This window comes from Phragmites australis, chromosome 10 (assembly GCF_958298935.1).
Source record: "Phragmites australis chromosome 10, lpPhrAust1.1, whole genome shotgun sequence".
NCBI classification, from domain to species: domain Eukaryota; kingdom Viridiplantae; phylum Streptophyta; class Magnoliopsida; order Poales; family Poaceae; genus Phragmites; species Phragmites australis.
The window spans coordinates 29,842,195-29,867,879 of NC_084930.1; the positions used below are offsets into that span (position 1 = coordinate 29,842,195).

A 25,685-nucleotide genomic window follows, 5' to 3' on the forward strand; every position below is an offset into this window, starting at 1 on the left:
ATTTGAGTTCGAATCCTTTGTTGCAAATCATCTTAGAAGGTCTCGATATCCAAGTTCAAATATTCCAAATGAAGTTGATCTAAATTCAAATTCTCCAATTTGAATTATTCCAAAACCTTTTTCTTTCTCTCTTTCTTTTTCTCCTAATTTTCTCCCGGGCCGGTTTTCTTTTTTTCCTCTCCCATTCTTGGCCCGGCTCTTTTCCCTTCTTCCTTCCATGCAGCCCAGCCATGTGGCCCACCCATCCGTTCAATCTGTCCCGCACGCCGCACCCAGCCTAGCCACGCTGGACGGCCCAGCTCGCTCGCGCACGCCCGCGCGCCCTCAGTCGTCCATGCATCACTGATCTGGCCTCCGTTCCACGTGCCTCCTCTCCCTCCTTTCCTTTCCAGTGCACCACGCCACGCCAGCCACCGTTTCCCTCTGGGAAGATCTCCCAATAGGCTCCCCCTTCTCTGCTCTCTCTCTTCGCTCTCCCTCCCTCTCTCTCTCTCTCTCTCTGTTGCCCATGCCTCTGTGCCGTGACTTCGCGGCCCACGTGCTTGGCCGGCGCAGAGCATGCCCATGCTCCGGAAAATAAGGTGGGTGTCGGCCGCCACCTCACCGCTGACCTCCCGTGACACCAGCAACCCGCACCGCCTCGCTCATCTCTCCATCCCTCTCCCCTCTATAAATAGAGCCCGAGTCTCTCTCGCTCTCCCTCTTTCTCCCTTTCGCCAGGCTGCAGCGCTACCATCATCGCCATTGTCACCGCTACGACTTCGCCATCATTAACCTGCTGTTGACGTGCTGCCAAGGAGCACCGGGGAGTCATCGTCATCCCTGTAACACCGCTTGTCTGCCGGAAGCCTGACGGGAGCCGTCCGCGCACAGAGCCAAGCCAACACTGTCACTGCTGGTGCTTCTCGCCGCCAGCTGCCTTCCCATTCCTTCGACCTAGACGTTGGTGAGCCTCCCAGCCCCCCCCCCCCCTCGTGTCTCTCTTAGCTTGTTGTCGCGCGTCACCGTGTATTTGTCTCCGCCGCCATGCTTGCGCTTGCCGACGGTGTGATTCTGCTCTATGGTGTGATCCGGTCATCGTGCTGTGATGCCTGGAGGCGCTAAGCCTCTTTTCTTTGCAAGTTGCCCCCTCCCCGTGCAGGAGAGGTGCTGCCCATTTTTCCCTGTGTCGTTGCCCCTCTCCGGCTGTGATTTGGCGCCGTTCTCGTCGCCGGTCGCCGTCAATGAGCTTCCCATCGAGTCCACCGTATCACGTAGTAGGCCAGCGTGCATTCGTTCTTGTGAAACCCCGGTCGGAGCACTTCTTCGGTGAGCTTCCCAGTGTGTGCCATCGTCGATTCCTCGCGTCCGGCCAACTTCCCCCTCCCCTCCGTCGCTCGCCCAGCGTCAGTGCCCGCGCGTGCGCTTGAAGCGGCCTCCGGCTGTGGCTCGGCCTGGCCGATTGGGCCATGGCTCGGCCCAATGGCCGGCTGCCAGGCCAGCCCGGCTACCAAAGACTGTGTGTCCATGGGCCAGCCCAGCTTCCTTAGCCCATTAGCCACCAGCCCAAGACCCGAGCGGGCCAGTACTGTGCATCCAAGCCCGACCCAGGCCCATCTAAGCTCGGATCCAACCCATTCATACCCATTTAAGCCCAACTCGGCCCATCCGATCACTGTTCATGTGGGCCCCTTGATATACTGTTCATCGGGCCCCATTTACTGTTGCCATGGATCCCACTATGAATAGTAACTTTTGGTAATTTTCTGATTCAATTTTGATTTAAATTTTCGAGAGTCATAACTTCTCCGTTTTGGTTCTGATTTCAGTGATTCTTTCGCCAAAATTCTTCTAAAATTGACATATACTCATCTGTCACATTATGATATCCATTAGAACTCATTTTTATTTCCATTTAGTGTTAATTGTTTCTTTTCTAGTATAGTCCATTGTTGATCATAGTCGTAATTGCAGAAAAGCACGACTTTTGCGAGTTCTGTGCAGGAAGCATCAGAAGCGAGGAGGATCTTGATTTCGTTTAAGACTTTGAGGAAAACTCTGAGGAAGGCAAGTCCTATTTTCTTGATCATACTGAACCTATGATTTTCAAATAATATACATGATCAACTAAAACCGGACTTATTATAACATGTGCTATGTATTATGCTTTTACAAACTACTTGCAATAGTTAATCCTATCAAACACATGCAATGTCTTGAAGATTATCATCCAGAATACATATCACCTTAGGATTACCTGTCGTTATCTATGTTAACGTCGGACGACACCTCAATATCTAGCATTCTTATGATTGAATACGTCTCCTCAGAGATGTCGCTTTTAAAACACCTCTCCTCGGATATAAGATTTACTGTATCAATGATAGCTCATATAACATAAATCTTTGATGGTTGTGAATACCGTGATGGTTGTGAAATCCTTGGTGTCATGTGGGATGTGGAGGGTGACGTGTAAAAATGGGTGAAAACTATTTTAGAGGGGGTAGGTGGAGTAGTACTCTGGATGAGGATGCTCTTGGGGCTGTTTAAGGACCAAGTCATTTTTTCAGCCATGCCCTAGTCACCCCCGTGCAACCATGTGTTTGGTATGGGCAGGACTTGACATCTCCTTTACCGGACTGGGTTGGGCATCATACCAGGAGGCTAAGAGCAACGAGTAGCCAAGGGTTCATCTGTCCCACTGTTTGGAGGTTTCAGGGACCGATTTAGGCTTAAAAAGGGATGCTGACCTTCGGAACATGCAGCTCTAGTACTTGGCATGTCTTATGAAAAAGCCTGGCAGGAAAGGTGTTTGGAGAGTCTCGGTATGATTCGTTCCTCCGCTAGCTACGGTTGGAGGCTGGGCATATCATGTAACTAAAACTGTACAACCTCTGCAGAGTGTAAATCTATTCGAATAGCCGTCTCCATGGTCATGGACATGCAAAGGCAGAACTTTTTTTACTAGACTCCAGGTGCATGTGTCTTGATGCGTAAGTGTGTAGACTAGATGTCTGTGTGATGAGTTCCTAGCTCGATCTGCCAAAAGTTGTGTGGTACTAGAGGTACTCCAGATGTGATAATAGGGACTGCAGAGTGAGGTATAGCCCCTCCCAAGACCCAAAAACCCCAAATACACCTTGTTACCTGGCTTGAACTACTTAAAATGTTTTGAAGTCGATCATGATTGATACAATTGGATATCTGCATAAACTACTTTACGTTTAAATCTAAACCGTAAAGCTTTATCCTTGAATAAACTCTTTATGCATCTATCAACACCTTGAAGTAGTATATGGCTTGTTGAGTACCTTCCGTACTCACTCTTGTTGTCCTTCAGATGAAGAAGCCAATATCGACTTCGCCGGACATGAAGCTAGGGATGAAGAGTAGTCTCTAAAGTCGCGTTCGCACCCTCGCTGCTTGTGGCTTGGGCTTTTGCTTCCGTTGTGTGTTTTGATGGCCGCTAGACTAGGCTTGTAATATACAGTATGGGTTGTAAGAATTTTGTACCCAAAATCTTACTATTTATGTACGAAGTTTGACTATGATACTACAACTATTATACTATGCATATCAGCTACGTAATCCAGGGACTGATATATGAGGCACAGGAGATCCTGGTAATTGGGGTCTTACACCTATGATGCCAGCCTAGAGAAGGTTTTGGGTATGGATTGGAGCAGGAGCCGTGACGATCCAGCTCAGTCAGCCGCAGTGGTGCAGCGCAAGTCTGTTCTGCGTCTAGACACATAATAGACTTAACGTGTGTGTATATATGTGTGTGGGGAAATGTTGCCCGGCCACCATGTAGAAGACCTAAAAATAATAGTTTCACAGTTTATGATTTTTATTAATTTTTGTATAAAGTAATCAAGTTTAAAAGGCTTAAACAAGGTTAACCAAGAATCAATGCTAAACGTGCTTTCATGATTGATCTCTAATTTTCCTGTACAGAGCAAGACAAACTAAGATTAACAAAATTGGTTTCACAATTTTTGAGTATTTCATAATTTTATTATGGAATTAAGTAATTATAGCCTAATTAATGAAATAAAGATAATTCAGTGTACATTTCGTGTGTGCAAGCTTTTTTTTTTATCATGTAGACAAAAGCAATACAAACTCAACAAAATTGGTTTCGTATTTTTCTGAGCTCTAATCATTTTTCTATGAATTTTATAATTGTTTAGCCGATTTAACAATAGAATAATTATTGTTTTATGTATTTCTTAATTATTTTCGAAATCCATTAATCCCTAAATGCCTTTTTAGGCTCAGATCAACCTATCCCTTCACTGGTCTGTGGGTCCAAGACCCATTGGACCGGGTCAAAATCGCTGCCCTAGGTCAAAATCAATTGGAGGGGTCGACGTTGGCTGGATTTTGACCGGTCGTCGGTGACGAACGGTGGCGAGCCTCAGCCGAGGAGTGGTACCAATAGGTCCAGCGCGCGACGGGGTACCCATTTGAGGGGTTGGCGGTGACATGCACGACAGCGAGCTCAGCTAGCAACAGTGTGCGGGTCTATGGCGTGCTATACTGGGGGAGAGGGGAAAAGGAAGGGTCAATGTGGTTCCCTGAGCAGCGGTGAAGCTCATCATGGTTTCAGCACAGGCAGTGATGGCTTGTGGCGACGGGTTGGTGAGGAGGTGCGAGCGGTTGGCGAGAAAGGAGGCGCGACTGGGAGAGCTCAGGTTGGTTTCAGCTCTAGGAGGAGATGGAGATTGTCCTAACGCCACACGTTTGGATCCAAGAGGCAGACGGATCGGCTCGGCGGTGCTGAGTTGCTGCGGCGACGTGCGAGGGGAAGACTACAGAACACAAAGAATCACAAAGTGCGGGCAAAACGATGCGTTCCATACGTTCAATACGTATCGATGGCTCACGTTGTATTTGCTAACGTGTATAGGCTCACGTTCCAGTGGATAGGCTGGCCGGCCTGGAACGTGACCGCTTTTAGAGTTTAGAGAAGAGATGAGCATTGGTCCTGCTACTGTGTCGTCGCCGACATGTCGACCGAAAGGTCCGAAACCCACATACATAATTTTCCATTGCTATTCGCTCCACATCATTGAAACCCCAGATCCTCGTGGGTTCCACACATCACCAAACCATGTCTTACCAAACACTGCACGAGGATTGATAATGGAAGACAACGCTAAAAGACTCATTTCAGTGTGTTAATTTCTTGCAATTTGAACTGGAAGATGCCGCCAGAAGATAGTCCTCAGAGTGGCAAATAAATGCGCATTACAAGTTACGAATCCTGTCTGGTACAAATTGCAAAAATTGGATAAAACGCATGCACATAAGAAGTAAATACATCGTGAACTGCAAAGGTAGACCTCATTCCGCCACACCCTGCATATGAAGTCAATCGGACATTAACTCGATACCAAGATAAGTAATTGAATCTCACATATCTAACAGGAAAAAGTGAAGCATCAACTGGGGAAGCTAGAAATGCTAAAATGCTTTAGTTTTTTACCCTTCTATAATTTCAGAATTACCTTTTCCAACTCAGTCTTTTAGATAGTACTACCAGACTATTAGATAGTACTACCAGACTACCCATTGCATGACATAAAATTATGGACACAGTTTCATTACTGCTGTCATTCGAATTAGTAGTTCATTTAGGGAATGCTGATTATCATAGCAACGTGAAAGGAGTGCCGACACACATAAGCAAATAATAATTGAATGGCATGACTCCTGAGGCAAGAGTAACAAGATCACCTTAGCGTATGACTGATTCGCTGTGCAGAATTGCAGATCGGAAGCCTGAAGTACACTTATAAATCTTCAGGTCGCAACATCTGATATTATGTGCTAGGATAATGGGGAGCCTTTAACTAGTCCAAGCTCCATAAGGATTATCTTCGCCTGTGTGTTATCTATGACATGTCAAGACAAACAAAGACACAGGGAAAGCTGCTTGTTGGTTTACAGAATCTATATCTACAATGATGCATTTCATGATGGATGTACCTGAGTGGCCAGGAGTCAGTTAGAAGCAGAGAATATGTTGTACAACGTAAAATTAATATTTGCTGAAAGACTATATCATCTCTAATGTATATCTTTGCTTCCCAGACCGGGCCATTCCAAAGAAATAGATAACTAATTCGTGGACACAGCAAAACAAAAGGAAGACATGGAATCAGAATTCAGTTTATGTTTTCACGGATGAAATGACTTAAATCTTCTGTATTCTTGAATAGGTAGGCTAAAAAACCACATGTTAGGATACATTCCTCATCAGGGTTATCAGTAAAAATAGAGTGCAAAGCATCTCCAGCACTGTCTACTATTGCAGATGTTGTCTTGGAAGATTCAATGCATAATATGGCAGCAATAGCGTCAAGTTGTTCAACCTCATTTCTGAACATTAGTCTTGCATGCGCTACAACAGACAGAACAAACTGTAAGAACAAGGAAAGATGGTAGTAAGAAGAACAATTGTGAAACGGGGAAAAAGATCCACAGGAGATAACAGATCATGCCTTGTGCTAGCCTTATCAAACTTTCAAGCATGCGCACAGTAGTCCTTGCTGCACAGAAACCTACTTTTCAGAGGCTGCAAACTCTTTAGGGAGGAAAAATTGTTCGGCTAACCTGCATTCTGTGTTCCTGACTGTCGCTGCCGATGATAATAGCTTGAGATAACTCTTTCTGCCTCCTTTGTCAGCACTGGTTTAAATCGTTTCTTTACATGATTGATATACCTGGGATTTTGAAATACACTTATAAAGAATTAACAATGAAAGAAGGCAAATTTTCAGCAGTGAATAGCACAGTCAGCTAAATGTGGTTATCATGTACGACCTGACAAATAGCATTTCCAAAAGCTAACAAATGAAGGCATGGATATTAAATATAACATAACAAAACAAATGAACTTGTATTGCTGAGAACAAGCCTCCAAACTCAACCTTATCCTTTCATGGGAGGTAAACATACCAACAAGACATCAAAAGAGTTTCTACCTTCTCAACTGGGGGAGCGTCCACTTTAGTTCAGAATCATTTGTCTTGTCTTTCTTTTCATCCGAGTGCTGCATGATTTTAAACATTCAATGCTAAATAGAAAATGTTCCTAGCAGAGTGACAACCCACTGGGTTATTTGCATACCTATAGAGTAAGAGTATTCAAGAAGCAGAAAATAGAGCAAGGCAACTTAATAACAATGAAATGTACCTCATTTAGTATATGGAGTGAAACTATCTTATCCCATTCAGCGATCTTTCTATCCAAGAGAACAAGAACTATATCAAATCTACTCAACAGTGGTCCTGAAAGTGTTGTATTCACAGATAAGCCTGAAAGAAAAAGCAGAGATACAACAATCAGATGGATAAGCAATTATCTAAGAACTTAGCAAGGGCCAGCGATAAAAGCGTAGAAGCATGTGTTTGCTTTCCAATGCCTTGCTAAACTAATATCCTAACACAGATTTACATGTTATGGAAGTCCTCCAAATGAATCTAAGAAATTTACAAGCGTCATAATATCATTTGCCAATAACACCATCGTGTTATGGGTGACCATAATGGAATCCAGCAGCAAATATGCTTGAAACACTGTGCTGACTTCTAACAATGTTTTACTGAAGTAACCAAGCTATATAATTGTTTGATGTGTAAAAGCACTACATTCATTAGAATCGTATTGCCCTTTTGCAGTTAACCCAGCACTGGTGCTTCCAAAACCAGTTGTTATCACAGAACGGTTGCTCAATTTAGCAGCAAACTTCAAAAACTGGGATTTACCAGTACCTGAAATTCAACGGAACAAAATACAGTTGCAATTTTGCCATTCTTTAAATAAACTATTTTCTGTCATTTTACAAAAAATATTGCATGTGTTTGCTTTCCAATGCCTTGCTAAACTAATATCCTAACACAGATTTACATGTTATGGAAGTCCTCCAAATGAATCTAAGAAATTTACAAGCGTCATAATATCATTTGCCAATAACACCATCGTGTTATGGGTGACCATAATGGAATCCAGCAGCAAATATGCTTGAAACACTGTGCTGACTTCTAACAATGTTTTACTGAAGTAACCAAGCTATATAATTGTTTGATGTGTAAAAGCACTACATTCATTAGAATCGTATTGCCCTTTTGGATTCGTGGCACCAAAGACAGTAGTCCTTGTACTGAGTGTTGTCACTAGTCCAGCCTGGAAGACAAATAAGTAATAATGCTGAATCAAAGTGCACACAAAAGAAAGCAAACGGCACAGTAACTGGCAATTTTACAAAGAATCAGTACCTTTGCAATGCTTAATGTTTGTTGCTCCATGGCTTCATGTATTGTTGTTCTGTCATGCTCTCGCATGCTATTGATGAGAATGTTAAATTTAGGTGTCATACACCTCCACAATAATTAGATTATAAAATAGCATATGCACTAATTTTAGCAAAAGACCAGAAGTACTACGTCATGGCTTGTAAAGAATATGAAAAACACTCCGATAAAACGAGCTATCCATTCATGTCCAGAAAAAAGAAAGATGAACTATCCATTTATCACTAAAATACATCAGGAAAAAACTTAGTGTTCAGGCAGATTATCTGAGACCTAATTGTGGGTATCCAGGGACACGAGGGTGCATGAGTGGTCATCAGAACTGGCCCTAGGCAGGGTCACCAATTAATAAATTAATTTCGGAATTAAAATTTGTTTAGTTAATATAATAATCCGGAAGGAATAATCCTTCATTTAATAGTTTTAGAATTAGGTTATTCCTTCTAAAATCCATATCTCATCCGTTTTAGCTCTGATTTGGCTCGGTCTTGTCTCATTGGATTTCTAATAATTCAAGCTACACTCCACAAGCTCTATTTTGCTTGTTTGCCATTGTGTAAATTGGATTTGGTATTTATTTGGTGTTATTGCTTACTGCATGTAGATTGCAACATGTCCGGAGAATTCGAGCAGTAGTTCAATCCATAGTTTTAAAGACCCAACCAGACATTGAACCGTCCACATGTTTGTTCGCGGGTTAGGTGGTCCAACCGCCGGTCTACTGGTTGGACCATTGGTTCAATGAATATATAAAACTATATATATATATGTATGTATATATATATATATATGTATGTATATATATATATATGTATGTATATATATATATATGTATGTATATATATATATATATGTATATATATATATACACACACATATATATACACATATACACACATACATATACACATATACATACATACATATACACATATACATACATACATCCATACATATACACATATATGTATATATACTGCGAGGCTATTCTACGCCTATGCGCAACTACCATTCGCGCTGCGCACATCCCGCAACCGCCAGTTACAATCCGAAGAATTGCGAATTACAACTTGTTACATAGACCAATTACAACTCTGCATTACAACTCGGCCTCCAACATGCACCAAACAACATGAGTCAGCCAACCAGCTTATGCCACGTCACCCATCATCCACCTACCAGAGCGTTGCATGTGGAGAATCTTTTGTTGATTTAAATCGTTAAAATGCAATATCTCTAGAACCACAGATCCGATTCTCAATCCGTTTGATGCATATTGTTGGAAAAAAATATGCTTAACAAAATAAGATCCATCAAGATTATATTTTGATGAAGTTTTAGAATCATAAAGGAGTTACGTCCATATAGTTACAACATGGTGAACATCGCAGTTACACCATGGTGAATATTGCAGTTACAACATGGTGAACTGAAAGAAATGTTCTCTGGTGGTGGTAGGCACTTTAGTTACAACATGTTGAACTCTTCAGTTGCAATATGCTGAACAGTACAGTTGCAACATGAAAAAATAAAATCAAATTAATTGCATTATGCAACTAAAAACAGTTACAATATGGTGAACACTACACTTACAACATGGTAGACAATCTAGTTACAACATGTATATAGTTTTAACTGCTCTATCTGTAATTGCAATCACTCTATACTACATATTGTAATTCATCTATACACCTAGTTGTAACTGGCTGCAAATCGCTGCTCATGAGGTGGGAACGTGCTAGGTCATCCAGTGGGCCTGCGGGGTAGGTGAAGGGGAGCGCGTTGGGTCAGTAGGCAGTTACAATACAGTATACGACGAGTTCCAACTCGTGAGTTGCTATTCTGTGCCTGTACGTATGCTGCACATACGCTGCGCATAGGCACATATATATATATATATATATATATATATATATAAGTTCTTCGTTTTGTACAGCAAAAACGAAGTGCTTGAATGGGTAGCACCACCTACGTAGGGCCTTCTAGGCATTAGGTCACGTGTTTGACTCCAGATTCCCCCTCTTTTTTGGCTATATTCCCCACCAGCCTCCTCGCACCAGCCTATGTCCGTTCGCCTCCGATCGGACCACCCCGATGTTTAGCTATTTTAGACGAAACTGGTCGGTTTAACCTGGTTCAGAGCAGTTCATATGCATAGACGCACTACCGCCTAGAATCGAAAATTATAGAATCAAAGCATGTCAACTGGAAAAAAAATGTGAGATTTCGAAGAGAAGAAGAAAGGAGTTAAAAAGTGTTCGCGGTGAGCATCATGGAGCTCCTTAGAATTAAACCAAGTAGTAGGGGCCAGAAACCAACAATGGAAAAAATGGTGGAAAATTTTGGACAAAATATCTTATAAAGATGACACAATTTAGCTCCTCATGTTTTTCTTGTTCAGCTGAGATCTATAAATATAAAGGGATCTAGTCCATCAATTACTTTAAAGATAACACAATTTAGCACCGATTTTCATAATACTACCAATATTTTTTGTACTGTCAGATGAATTCTAATATAGTTTAGGAACAGAAGTGTGCCGTATTTCAGATATTCAAAGGGCACTAATTGCAGTAGTGAATAATGGTATTACGTAGAAAATTCGCCAGTGAATTGATAACCTGTCAAATTCATCTATGCAGCATAAACCACCATCAGCCAGAACAAGAGCACCAGCCTCAAGCATCCACTCCCCTATCATTAGATCCAAGAGAAGAAAAAGAAACATTGGAGTTATTTATATGATAAAATCATAAAACTGCTACCAAGAATTTCGTTACTAGATTCAGATGAAGCAAAAACAACAAATATAAAGAGTAATACTGACAGGAATGGCGATATCAGACATAGTACCTCCATCCTTGACAGCTGTGACAGTTAACCCAGCACTGGTGCTTCCAAAACCAGTTGTTATCACAGAACGGTTGCTCAATTTAGCAGCAAACTTCAAAAACTGGGATTTACCAGTACCTGAAATTCAACGGAACAAAATACAGTTGCAATTTTGCCATTCTTTAAATAAACTATTTTCTGTCATTTTACAAAAAATAGTTAGGAGCCTTGCCTATATAATTGGCAGTTGGCACATCTTTTGGAATTAAGCAATAGATCAATCTACTATCACAGTTTCATTCTCTATCCCCTATCTCGCTCGTGCAGTAGCCGACCATGACTCCCCAGCTGCCCCGACGAGGTCGAGGGCCACGTCCAGAAACCTACCCTCCCCGATCCAATTCACCCACAAACAGACCTCCACGTGACGGCGCTGATTTGTTTTTACCGGCTGTCAGTTTTTTTCTTTCACGGCCTCTTTAGCATTGTTACCCAGACACACCGGAGCCCAAAAAAGAATTACCAAGTCAGACTCTCGACACCCGAGTCAATTCCATGTGATATTTGGCAAGTCCAAAATGGTTTTTCTGAATAGGACACCCAAGTCCGAGTCGGATTCAGCACCCATGTGTTAGATATATATGTAGCTTCATGTATTTCCCCAATTGTATAAGGGGTTTTGTGGATTTATCCCACATGTACTGTGTATATATACAGACCTAGAGTCCTAAAATGAATGCAAGTGCTATCCTAGGGTTTCTCTCTCTCTCTCTCTCTCTCTCTCTCTCCCTCTCTCTCTCTCTCTCGCGCGCGCGCGCGCGCACTTGCACACGTGATCTCCACCACCATTTTTCGTAAGCGTGCTAATCCTCTTCGTTCTGAGAAACAGTTGCACGCCTCTCTTCAAGCTGAGTCTTCATCCTGACGCACCACCGCCGCCAGCTCGTCTTCATCCGTCGTTGGCCGTCAGTTCGTCCTCAGATCGCTGTCCTCGCCATGATTTCACCGTCACCGCCCGCCTGTGACACGTCTACACGTGTTGTTCGCTGGTGGAGGATTCCTCTTATGTGCCATCTTCTCCTAATGAGCCATCTTCTTCTAAGGAGTCTACTCTTGAGCCTCCTCCTCAATATGCCTTTCGCGATCATCGGTCAATTCAGCTTCCTGAGCGCTTTGGCTTTGCTAGTGTTGTTCTTGCTGAGCCGACTTCTTACCATGATGATGTTGTTCATCAGGAATTGCAGTATGCAATGGCGGAGGAGCTTGCTGCCCTTGAGCGCACTGGCACGTAGGATTTAGTTCCCCTTCCTCCACATGTTCGCCCTATCACCAACAAGCGGGTCTATAAGGTTGAAACCTGCTCAGATGGCTCTCGTGAGCACTACAAGGCTCATCTTGTGGCACGTAGCTTTCAACAGGAGCATGGTCGTGACTATGATAAGTCATTTGCTCGTGTGGCTTATATGACCACTGTTCACACTCTTGTTGTGGCCTCTATTTGTGAGTGGTCCATCTCTCAAGTTGATGTGAAGAATGTCTTAATGGTGAGTTGCATAGAGGTGTATATGCAGCCACCACATGAGTATTATGTTCTTAAGGGTATGGTTTGTGATTCGTGTCGCTCTCTGTATGGGCTCAAGCAAGCTCCGCGTGATTGGTTTCAGCGTTTTGCCTATATGGTCATTGTTGTTGGTTTTTCTGCCAATACACGTGTTGGGGAATGGTCTCACGCACCCCTTCGAATGGTGAGTCGAAGTCCACTGGTGACTGTGCACTGACGAATAATGCAATTGTGTTTCAGGAAGCGCAGGCAAAGCCTTTGGCAAGCCTTCTAACAGAGACCGAAGGTCGATTTGTGGCGCTAAGTATCAGCGCAGGCGAAGTCTCTGGTGGGCCTTCGGACGAAAACCGAAGGTCAACCCACGACGCCGAGTAACAGCGCAGGCGAAGTCTCTGGCAGGCCTTCGGACGGAGACCGAAGGGTGACTCGGGACGCAGCGCCAAGGCTGATTGAAGGTGCCCTAAAGGCCCGTTTGCGACTGGCCTTATGGAGGCTCGGGCGAAGGCACGGCGTCCATCGAAGCACAAGTAGCGGTCTGGGGTATAATTGTAAATGTGCTAATGTACTTAATGGTACCAAAATACCCCCCAAATATGCCGGGAATGTGGCAGTTAGGGGGGTAATGCTGTAAATTATGGCGTGGAGTGGTTGAGTACGGGCTATAAATAGGCCGACACTGTAACTGATGCGACACATTAATGAGACTACACATCTCCCCATAAACACGTGTCGCATCTCGCCGCCTTCAGCTCTCTCTCTCTTGGCTGAAGACTTCCCCTGTTTTGGTGACTTAGCGACCAACAACATGATCTAGTGCTCTTTGTCCATACTTCATCTCGTGGTCGGACACTTCTTTATGTTGATGACATGATCATCACTGGACTATCTCTCACCGTCTTTTGTTTTCACACTCCAGCTCTTTACAACTCCAGGCGTATTCCGATGCTACCTGGGCTAGTGATACTTCCGATCGTCGGTCTATTTCTACCTACTATATTTTTCTCGGTGGTTCTCTTATTGCTTGGAAGACTAAGAAGCAAACAATAGTTTCTCGTTCGAGTGCAGAGATTCAGTTGCGAGCTATGGCACTTTTGACAGTAGAGGTTACCTGGCTATGGTGGTTGCTTGAGGATTTTGGTGTTTCAGTTTCTATGCCGACTCCTCTTTTGTTGGAGAGTACAAGAGCTACTAGCATTGCACAAGATCTGGTGAAGCATGAGCTTACCAAACATATTGAGTTGATGCTTCTTACATACGGGCACAGGTACAGGATCACGTTATTGCCTCTTCAGTGTGTGCCTTCAGAGGTTCAGTTGACAGATTTCTTCACAAAGGCACAGACTAGAGCTCAGAACAGGTTTATCTCTCCAAACTCAGTGTTGTTGATCCACCTTGAGTTTGAGAGGGTGTTAGATGTATATGTAGCTTCATGTATTTCCCCAATTGTAGGCGGTTTGTGCATTTATCCCACATATGCAACGTGTATATATATGGACCTAGAGCCCTCAGATGAATATAAGTGCTATTCATAACACCATGTATGTGTCCGTGTAACACTACTCTTTATGCGCCTTTGTATGGGACCTCTATTCTACTTCTCTTCTTTAATGCCTTAGGCACAACTCCTGACCTTTTCGCTCAAAAAAAGTTCACCTTTGCAGAATCCCATGGTGAAATTGCTACTTGTCTACACATGTTGTGAATATAGTACCTGGATCACCAACAAGAAGCATATGTGGTTCTCCGCGAACCTTTGTTCCAGAAGCATCAACATGCTGCACTCCACCAATTAATGTAAGAGCAACTGAAATATAAAAGGATGATGAACCATTGCAGTGTTACAACTTTTCATTATCATACGGTATTAAACATTTGATATGACCTGGCACTTCTTATTTTTCCTTTGGACTCAACTTTAATATAGATTACAATGCAGCTATACACTACAAGTTTTTTGGGTTCGCAGCCGTTTGATATAAATTCAACTAGGTAATTAAAGATATTGAAAATCGAGCAACATCTTGCAATCATTGTGATCTTTAAGCCTTGGCAATCACATGGGGGTGGAAGCATGGCACACATAAAGCGTGCAGACAGGATAAAGAACTGTAAAAATGAATTATGACAGGTTTTAGGTGCATGTTTTTCAGTATTCTATTGGATTAAAATTGTGTAATGGAACTGTTTTCGTCTAATTATAGTTTGACATGCTCAGCTTGCTGCTAAATAACTTTATTAGGTCAAATAGAACTACTCCCTCCGATTGCAAGTGTAAGTCATTTTAGCCTTCTCAACTCTTCTCTAAATGTAAGCCGTCCTAGAACTTCTTGGCACTTTTTTCTCTTTTCTTCCTTCCTTGCCCTTGCTAAATAAGTGCTATCACCCTCTTGAATAAATGAGGCATCTTTCCCAATGTAGTAAAAATGAAGGGCAAAAAAAAGTCATTTGATCTACTTTCTTAATCCTTGTGTACAAGTCTAAAACTAGTAATATTTGCAATCGGAGGGAGTACATATAAGTGAAATAAGTAAAGGAAGTATTTCAGTGCTCCTATAGGAAGTGAAAAAAGAGGTTGGTAGAAAGATTGATTTATACTACTCATTACAGCACTACTAATTCACATTGCTTTAAATTCTGTGCAATTTAATTCCTGAGAGCATACGTCAAGATTATACGGCTACTTTAACTAGTTAGTACAACAATACAGCTTAGAGTTGCATACCTGCAAGCTTCACCGTGAATAGCCCAAAAATTTGAGGACATATGCCTTTCAAGATTAAATTTCTTCCTGGCAAAACAGACAGAATACGCAATTTATACTAGTGCAATATTGGCAACAAACAGCCTGGAAGGCTTCTGTTATCTGTAGAGGTAGTGTGAAAATACTGCAGTAGCAGCCAAGTTGGCCCTTTAATTTAGTTAGGAGATAAGCTATTAGAGAACAAAAGTTTGATTGGAGATAAGAGTTCAAGATGTTCCTGCAGTGCCCCCTGTGATACTGTTCCAGCAGCCAAGTTAATTGATTTTTAATTTAGTTGGTAGACAAGTTGCTAGGGATATGAGTTTGAGATGTAAGTTAGGTTATGAAAATAGGCATATTGGTTTAGCAATATTTTGTTAGGAGGCAAAGCCATCTATAAAATGAGGGTGCCCGGCTGTTATCATTAAGCAAAGAATGACTCAGCCTTTTCACAAGCAAAGCTTCTAACTGCCCCAGTCTACAGTCCATCTCTCTCCTAAAGCGGTAAAGCCCCTTCCCCTTCAGCCGTCATCATCCCACCCTTCTAAGCATGATATTGATACCCTGATAAGGATCATAACAGCTTCACAATTGAATACAGAAACAAGATCAGGGTTTACAGCTGACATGGATAGGAGTGAGCTTTCCACTAGAAAGTTCCCAATTCACAAATTAAACCAATTGGAAAATGCAATGCATTGTATATGTTTCAATGATAGCACCTTGGATTTGGGGCTGTCTAGAAAACACCACCGTAAACAGGTTAAGCACAAGAAGATAAGCACCTTTTAGGGGAGTATCTTTGTGCTCTTCCCAGAAATGCTCAAACTCCTTGATAGTTTCATCAGGGATTTCTATATCAGACTTCAGCTCATTTGTTCCCCTGTAGAGTGCAGCACACAGTCATTCATAAACACAAGCATGATGGACAAGAGTAACTGACATTGTTCAAACTTGGGAAATCCAGAAACCAGAAAGCACTGAGCAAATAAAGATAGTTGCAAACTTCTATGCATATGACTGTCTATTGTCACATTCAACTACCTTGGTAGATGATAAAAGGCAATGCAATGAACGGAAGTGAAATTAGTTACTGAGTCAGATTACAGACTGTAGGTGAAGGTTTTCCTTTATATGAGTCTGCATACTTCTGTAGATATCGACATATCTATTATATTGAAAAAAAATTATGATATAGAGCCGATATACCGCTGGTGCAAGAAAACATGGACTATTTCTTGACTAGTAATAACATGATAAAGCTTCTTGCTATTATTACTGGGATTGATCTGGAAGAGCATGAACAGCCATAATAATGAAAAATGCTCCAACGACTTTGTTAAGCACATTTTCACCCAGGTTCTTAATAAGCACACAATGCGATGAAAAATGCTTCAAAGAACGAGCAATAGTAATTGGCTAATCACATGGTTGAAAAGATGCAAAAGCCCTAATGATAATTGTGCAGAGAGCAAGTGGTCACAAACTGGCAGAAATTCAAAATTAGTAGAACTGAATTTTGCTGACAACCAAATTATAATTCATCAAATTACCTCACATAATTAGCAACCAACATAGGATCAAGGTTGGAACGCACATCCTTAATATCAGGAGACCACTTGGCAGATAATATACCCGTAACAATGACATCATCTGAAGAAAGAACGAACATGGCTAAATATAATAGAACAGCAAGCTAAACCAACAATGGATGACAATGGGAACTCATGCATAAGAGAGCAATATTCCACTTCTCAGCCTGAGAACAACGAGAAATCAACATCAAATTATTACCCAAGTTATCTGGAAATCTTGTGCTCCCAGAAAGATCAAGGTTTTTTAATTTTTCAAGTTCTGAACACTACTGGAAAATCCAGGATGGTGACTGAAGACGTGAAGGACCAAAATGGACCATCAGCAGTTCCACATAACCCTATGGATGAGCACAAAGAGACTGCTTACCTCCAGCTTTAACGATATCTACAAGGTCATCCATCAAGATTACAGGCATTGAACGGGGTATAGACCCAACACCCAGAAGTTGTACATTTTCTTGGATCTTTATTTCTTGATAATCATGGCAGATTATGCTATCTTCTATAAACTGGAAAGAAGCACTTGCACAACCTCTTGAACTCTGGATGGACAGCAAAATTATCAGTAGCGACTTCTACAGCAGTTCAAGCAAAAGTTCAAACAATTACAAAACGTAATATGCAAGAGAAATAGTACCTCGATCACGGAAAACAATACAAGTGTTCACCACATGTGAACAAACATAGGTAGAACCAGAAAAAAAAACAATGCTAATAGCAACAACTAAGTGATATACCTTGGATGGGCAAGATGCAGGAAGGTTTATACGATTCCCAGCCTCCATATCAGGATAAACCTTGAACCTATTCAAGATAGAGAAAGCTAGGTATTGTGTCCAACATTTAAATGTATGATCATAATGTTCAACAAGACTTCTGAAAGGAAATGATGAGGTCGTGATATTTCTCACTATATGTTGAGGCAGAAAATTTTCACTTGAAAGTTCATCTCAACTTTCAATGCAATCAACAAATAGTTTTGAACTCTGAATGGATCTCACCGATTTCTTATTAAAAATGCTACAACGAAGGGTAATCTTGCCAGCTCAACTAGAAATATTACCCTCTACTTTAGTTTTAGGAAATATTTCTCTCATTTTTATGAGAAGCTTCTACTTAACCAGAGAATCAGTAAATCACCATATGAAATAGCAGAATTACACTAATACGCAATTTACAGTTATGCTTCACGAAATCACTGCTATTTACAGACGAATAGAGGACTTCAGTCTTCAGCCAATACAAGTATACATACTACGAAGTTCTGAAACATGAATCGCAAACCTGTACTTGCACTTCCTGCACATGTAATCCCTCTCGTACTCTATCATCTTGACACCACCTGATCTGATCACAGTCCCTTTCAGAGTGAGCAAAGTCCCCATGTGCTTTACCTTCACCTTCCCAATACTCGGGGACGCCTCTGCAAAACGCCACCACCACCACCACATCATGAATCCGATGAAATGACCCGCTAAATCACCACACAGGCATTCCAACAAACACAGAGTCGCATAGGTGCGCACCAGGGAACTCTAGTGGCGATCCGGAGACGTCGATGCGTACGTGCACGAACTCATGCGCTTCGGTCTTCAAATTACCCGATTCCTCAATCATCTCACGCTGCAAGGCAACATTAAGGTTTAAGAAAAGAGTGGAGAATGGGCATGAAGGTGATCGTACGGTCAGTCGGTTCACTCGCTGCTCACCTGGGCGCATTGAGCGGCCCTGTCGAGGACGCGGAGGGGCTTGCCAGGACGGGAGTAGAGTTCGTTGGCGAACTTGGGGTCGAAGTCCATGAGCTCGGCGAATCTGCGAGAGGGGATAGGGTTAGGGTATGGGGGAGGGGAAGGGGTGAGGGGAGGGGAGGGGAGGGTGTGGAGGAGGACGCACTCAACGACGAGGGGGAAGTGCTCGGTGGGCTCGGCGTCGAGGAGGATGCGGAGGTCGTCGGAATAGAATTTGCGGAGGAAGCTCGCGAGCTCACGCACTTGCGTCTCTCCGCCATCGTCGTCGGAGGCCTCCTCCTGCGGCGGCGGCATTTGGGCGGGAAAGGGCCGATGGGACATGGGAGGAGGCGGTGATGGTCAGGTATATATATAATAGGTGAGTTCTAGTATATTTGAACGATGTTTATTGTTTATTTAAGTTGATTAAATAGTTAATCTCCCATTCACGAACAAGAAATTAATAGTGATTGTGCTTCTTTTTTAACTATGCATGTGTATTTTTTAAAAATCCGATATACAAATCTCTCTTCTTTTTTAACTTCTGGGTGCTGGCGCGAAGTTGGAGGCCATGAGTTGGTGCTAGTGCCGAAGTTGGAGGCTATGAGTTGGTGCTAGTGTCGAAGCGGGAGGAATTTGTTGGCCCTCTTTCCCGAATCAGAACTGCGGAATACTGGCTGTGGTGTAACATCTTCAATTTTAGTATTTAGATTATAGAAAAATTCAACTTAATTTTTAAAAAATTATAATTAATTAAACCAACTTAAAATCAAAGAAATATAGATTTGAATATATATATATATATATATATATATATATATATATATTATGTGTATATACATTCAGATGTATTAATTTGGCTAAGTATTTCAAAGTGCACTAGAGTTATTTCTAAACTAATCCCTGCATTGAATTGATTCATATCAGTTGGTTTATTGTTCTTATGATTCTTTGAGTGGAGATTTGAATCTGAGTGTCTCTCAATTCAAATCCAATCTTAGTTTCTTTTCAGCTTCAACTCAATTTGAAATTTAAATCTTTCTAATTCAAATCATCTTCTAAATCTTAGAGCTCTACCTTCTTTTCATAATTCAAATATATTTATTTGAATTTATACCAAGTTAAAAGTTAAATCCAAATTCAAATCTCTCTTTTGAATTGTCTCAAAACCCTTTTCCTTCTTCTTTTTTCACCCTGGGCCCAATCTCTTTCACCTTCTCACGCCACCCCTTCTTCTCTCCTCGGCGTAGCCCATCACCTGGCCCGGTTTCCCCATCTTCTCCCCCGCTCCTCGCCAGTGTGCCTAGGCCACGACGTGTGCCTTGGCCCAACTCATGCGCTCCCGCGCACGCAAACGCAGTCGTCCACGTGTCGGCCACCCGACCACGCCCACTCTCCCTCGCCGACACGTGGGCTCCGCCATCACGCCTTCTCCTCTTCCAGCGCGACAGCATCGCGCTACCCGCCCACGCCACCGCGACGGCCGGCGCATTCAATGTGCCGGCAACTTGCCTCTCTCTCACTCTCTCTCCCTGAGATGTCTGACGCCACTTGACTTTGACGCCCGTCGTGCGCTAGCCGGCGTAGAGCCACCATATCGCAGGAAATGAGGTGGGCACCAGCACACCAACTCGTCATCGTCCTACTCATCGAGGACAACACGTGACTATATGTCCCTCTGTTTGAATGTTCGGGATCAGCAATAGCTTAAAAAGGGAGCTATCATTTAGTGCAAGACCTCTAGTACTTAGGGTATCTCGTAGAAAAGCCCAGCAGGAAAGGTGATTGAAGTGTCTCGGTATGATTCGCTCTTCCGCTTACAATGGTTGGAGGTTGAGCATATCGTGTGGGTATAATGTACAACCTCTGTAGAGTGTAAATCTATTCGAATAGTCATGTCCACGGCCATGGGTAGGTGAAAACAAACGGAACCTTTTTGACTAGACTCAGGCCTCCATGGTCATGGGTAGGCCATATTTACAACGCTTCAGACAGATAAGGAGAATAACGCTTGAATGTTCTCATTCCTATTTCAGCATATAGGTCTTCAGTTGCAAGTTGCACCTCCAGCACTAGCTTCAGCCCTGAGTCCTCTCCTAGGTAGTGTTGGTGGTCTCTTGAGTACCCCGACGTCAAGCTTACCACTTTTAGCACTTTTCACCACCGGAGTCTTCTCTCTACCTACCGAGACTTCTCAGATGGAAGTGCTTCCTTTATTGATGTCACGTCCCAAATTCTTAATCACTCATTTAAGCAAAATTATGCTTCTTAAGCATTATGCTTAATTTTGCGTGATGGTCTTTTGGAGCGCTAATGCACTTCATTAAAAATCATTTGGATAAAAGAGAGAAAATTAGGGAAGAAATAATGGAAAATGCATTAAAATACATATTTTATCTACCATGTGGGCCCCACATATGGCCTCACACCTCACCCACTCCCTCTCTCAAGTGGGCAGCACCCCACCTGTTCTCTCTCTCTCCTCTCCTCACTACACACGCCACCTAAGCTGCTGCAGCAGCAGCTCTCCTCCCTCTCTCACTCAAGCTCAAGCTCTCTCTCTCCCTTTCTTCCTAAAATCCGAGCTCAAGTGGAGGATTCAAGGTATGCATGTGATACAATTGCATTCTCTAGCTCATAAGCTATTCATCTATCCAATCCATTTTTATTTTCGTGAAAGAATCGAGTAATTCTTGAAGTTCTTGGCGTTCTTGAGCTTTTTGAAGCAAAAATGAAGTTTTGATCGAATCTAAACTCTAGAGTCATGTTGGTAGTTGATGAACAAGCTCTAGTACCATTGGAATCTCCCTAACATGTTTCCTTTAGGCTTGGAAAAGATCGCAACTCGAATCAACCAAAAACCCACTGAGAACAGCTTTTCTGGGCTAACTCGGATACTCCGGAATCACCCGGATACTCCAGGTTCAGCAGAATTTGTCTGATTAATTGTGTTCAAAATTGGTTAGAGTTTAAGGTGTGAGTTTGGTTTAGGATCTCTTGGATAAGGCATATGCAGGTTTGTGTAGTACAGATTTGTAATATGAGCCAAATCACCGAAGGGAAAAATCGTGAAGAAATCAAGTCTGTATCACTCGGATTATCCGGACAAACCCGGAGACTCCGGGTAGTTATGTAATCGTGTAGCTAAGAGCTTCATTCGTAACCTCACTCGGAGTGTCCAGCACATCCCAAATAGTCCAGACCAACTCGAAGGTTCTGAGTCAAGTTAGAATAATGTTAACTGAGAGCTTTCACTGGTGGATAGCTCGGATACTCCGAAACTCGAACATTCCGAATTCACCCGGATACTCTGGGCCAGTCAAATAAAAAGCAGTAACCGAGCGCTTCTCCCGGAGGGTCCGAGCTCGGATACTCCGAACCAGTCTGGATACTTTGGATGGCTGTTATTTTCCCGTTTTCGTTTAGATCGTTTAGTATTGCATTGATTCGCATATCTCATACTTCTAGCATGTTGTTAAGCATTGTGGCATACCTCATTGCATTCATTCATGCTCATCATTGCACACGTTCTTGTTTAGTGAACAAGGAGTTGGAGCGGGAGGCGACCGTGGTCGAAGACAACTCCGATCTTCCAGATTTCGACGAGTGTTGCATGGGTAATTATAGGCAGCTACCTGAACAGCAAGGTAAGCATCTATCATATTGCACCTTTGTCGAATTGAATAAAATCTAAATATTGATAAACTATGCTTATGTATAGGTTTGCATGTATAGGGAGTCGATGTCAGGTTTTTATGGGTAGAACCTATGTTAATTGTATAATCCCTACCTTGAATTATTCATCTATATCCTTGTAGCCTTGATAACATGGTAAATATCTAAGAGTCGATCGAAATGCTTAGCAATGCATATGTCCTCGGTAGAAGACGAGCAATGGTTCAACCATTGTTTGCGAGCTTAGGGTTTACTACTTGTTCACGTATATGGTTATGTGGATGTTGGTTGGATGAGTGGTGAGTATGATACGAGACATGGACAGTGTTAGGGGTGACGTCTGCCTCGAAGGAAAGTCCTGGGGGCAGTTCAGGAAAGGAACCCGGGCACCGTAGACCACTTGCATTGTTTAAGGTCGATTGTCAGGGTAGTTGGCTTTAGCATTTACCTTACTCACCACATACCGATCTAATGATAAGGCGAGTCGAATAACTTTGTAGCTGTGGCTTTGTGGGTCTGAACATCGACGGTGTGAGTGGGCGGGCTTGTAAGCGGTATTAGTTTGCTCCGGGAGTAGTTCTAGTACCTCCGCACCGAGCGATGCACGATCCACACGGTTGTTGGGAAAGGTTGTCACAAGTACACTCTTGTGTGCACTTTAGCGGGTGGCACAAGCCGTATGGTCCTCGTGTCGTATGGGTCCATGAGTATCCCATGCGGGGTGTATAAACAGTTTGAACTGCCGAGCTCTCGATCATGAGTATGCTATTGTTTCATTTGCACCCGGTCGTAGAGTTCTCGTATGTGGTTGATGGTTCGTTATTATGGTGATAGATGAGTTGGTTCAGTTTACTTAATTGTTCAAGTACTTATGTTACATTTATGTTACAGTTTTATTTATGTTCAGTTGGTTATTGTAGGGTAGAATATAATGTTTGGTTAAATGTAGGTACTCACTCATATATGTGTAGGTTGCTTACCGCATATGCTTTACTTAACCTTATGGCATATCCTTGCTAACAGCTCAATGCATAATCCTTAGAGTCAGAATATTATATATCTATATTGTGTAAGTCTTACGAGTACCTTTGTACTCAGAGTGCTACCCTTAAGTTGTTGCAGGTATTGCTGCTGCCGAGGAAGAGGCTGTCTTTGGCTACTTCATGTCTGTCAATTAGGATGACAGCAAAGAGTAGTGCATCCTACTCTGAAGGTGGCATTTTGAGATGGTGCCTAAGGGCATGTGGCGCCGTCCTCTTTTGTTATTCATTAGTTTATCTTTCCGCTGCGTAGTTCTTTTGTGGTTAAGAGTTGAGGGGTTTTGTCTCTTCCTAGCTCGCTTTTGTCGTAAATTATTAAAATTAGTTGCATGATTAATACTTGTAATATAAATGTTTATTACTCGTTCTTTATTAAGCTATGCTATGATGTACATATTGGAAGGCATATGTTTCGATCCTTGGGCACAAAACACGTATCGGGTTTACTGGGATGATATTCTGGTTAATCATCGAGGTTGTGATTATGAATAATGATCCTTCTGGTGATTAATTAGAATATTATTTGGACGGTTCCTTACAATTGATGTCACTTTTGACCACTGGATCTCTCGGCTTCGAGGACTCTCCGCAACCGACTGTCCCTATTCGGCACCCCTTAGTCGAGCCATCTTCTGTTGTGCAATCAACTTTTGATGAGCTTAATGCCACTCTTCAGCAGATGGCACCTCAAGGTGTCGATACTTCTAGCTGCGACCCTCGTCCTGACGCAGTGTCATCAAAGATTCATGCTCCTTCTGCATCTATGCAGCCTTCAACAGGATCGCTCTTACCTATCATCAATGCCACCGCTAAGCTCACTTCTTTCGACTCCGAATCCGATGCTTCTTAGTTCGTGGTGCGACCTTCTTCGACGGCGTCGGCTCCTCCATCTTCTCCGGCCCCGGATGTTTAGTATGGCTCTCTTATTGGTCTTAGATGCCAAAGGGGAGAGAGTCTAGTGATAGGAGGAGTTAGGAGAGAGAGTCTTAGCATGAGTGTCTAGAGAACTTTTGTTTTAGGGAGAGTTTAGGAGTTTTGGTAGTTAGGTTTGACTTATTGGATCTTCATGGATTTTGATGTAATGATAGGGGGAGTTTTCGTTTTGTCATCATATTGTGTTTTTATTTCGTGCTTGTTTAATTCTTGTTCTACTAGCATGCTAGTTTATTCTAATATTAAGCTTTCTCTTGCTCAAATAATATATGCTGCCAATTGCCTAGTATGATAAGGCGTACTTCAATTCATATCTCTCTTTTCTCTTTTGTGTTGTCATCAATCACCAAAAAAGAGGTGATTGTAGTATGTAGGTCCCTAGATAAGTAGTAAGTGTTTCAGTAATTAATGACAACCGTATCATTGTGGCTAACTAATTTGTTTTGAAGGATATCAAAAATTTTAGTTCATAATGATGATTGGCTATTCTTGATCCCTAAGTTGATTATATGGACGCTCAAAGGAGATGTGCATTATTAAGGATCTTCTAGTTCTAAGTGTTACAAGGGAGACGAAGGACACTTAGAGTAGTATAGATCTTCTTTCTTAGTCTTTTTACCATTCTATAATGAGGAGCTAAGAGTAGTAGCATGAGCTAGTTGAGTCTAAACTTGTTTTGATGTATATTTGTAAAATTCTAGCACTAGTTAGCTTATAGAAACTCATGGTTGAGATGTTGTGAAGTTAGAGCTTAAGAAAAGATTGAATTGGACGAGTTCAATGAAGTTAGCCTCACCGGATAGTCCGATGATGTGATTCTAGTTCTCACTGGAGCATTTTTCTTGGTTCAAACAGAAATCACATGTGTTGACCGGATAGTCCTGTGGTTAACATGCAGTATCACTGGAACCTTTTCTTGGTGACACATGTCCTGAATTTTTCAAAGTCTTGCATTGGATGGTCCGATGTTACCTTGGTGAGAGCGCCAAAGCTTTTTTAGCAGAATCAATATTTTTTAGGTAAAATGAAATTGAACTCACCGGATTATCCTGTGATTGAAATGTGAGGTCACCGGACTAATTTTTGCACAGAGGCTGCTTCGGACAATTTAAAGTTTCTTAGTTCACCGAATGGTCCGGTGATAGACAAAACAAGCACCGGAGCAATTTTTGCAGACAAAGTTATAGTTGTTTGAAAATTAGAGGTCAGCTGACCTGATGGTCCGGTGCTAAAGGTATGCTCACAGGATGCATACACCGGACTATTCTCAGCAGTAACGGCT

The 25,685-nt window shown here is 42.4% G+C and overlaps 1 protein-coding gene across 1 annotated transcript; it reads right to left on the reverse strand.

Moving 5' to 3' along the window:
- Positions 1-5,130: 5,130 nt before the first annotated feature.
- Positions 5,131-19,120, reverse strand: LOC133930641 (probable DNA helicase MCM9). Its single transcript, XM_062377329.1, has 21 exons — positions 18,922-19,120; positions 18,738-18,840; positions 18,555-18,651; positions 18,313-18,451; positions 17,766-17,832; positions 17,396-17,570; positions 16,987-17,086; positions 16,219-16,316; positions 15,416-15,481; positions 14,405-14,497; positions 11,154-11,270; positions 10,922-10,994; positions 8,265-8,331; positions 8,091-8,172; positions 7,183-7,304; positions 6,972-7,039; positions 6,601-6,710; positions 6,489-6,536; positions 6,236-6,388; positions 5,722-5,879; positions 5,131-5,343 (listed from the first exon to the last, which is right to left on the reverse strand). The coding sequence occupies exons 1-20, from the start codon at positions 19,095-19,097 to the stop codon at positions 5,815-5,817; spliced, it is 2,019 nt and encodes a 672-aa protein (XP_062233313.1). The 5' UTR covers positions 19,098-19,120; the 3' UTR covers positions 5,131-5,343; positions 5,722-5,814.
- Between the last annotated feature and the right edge of the window lie 6,565 nt (positions 19,121-25,685).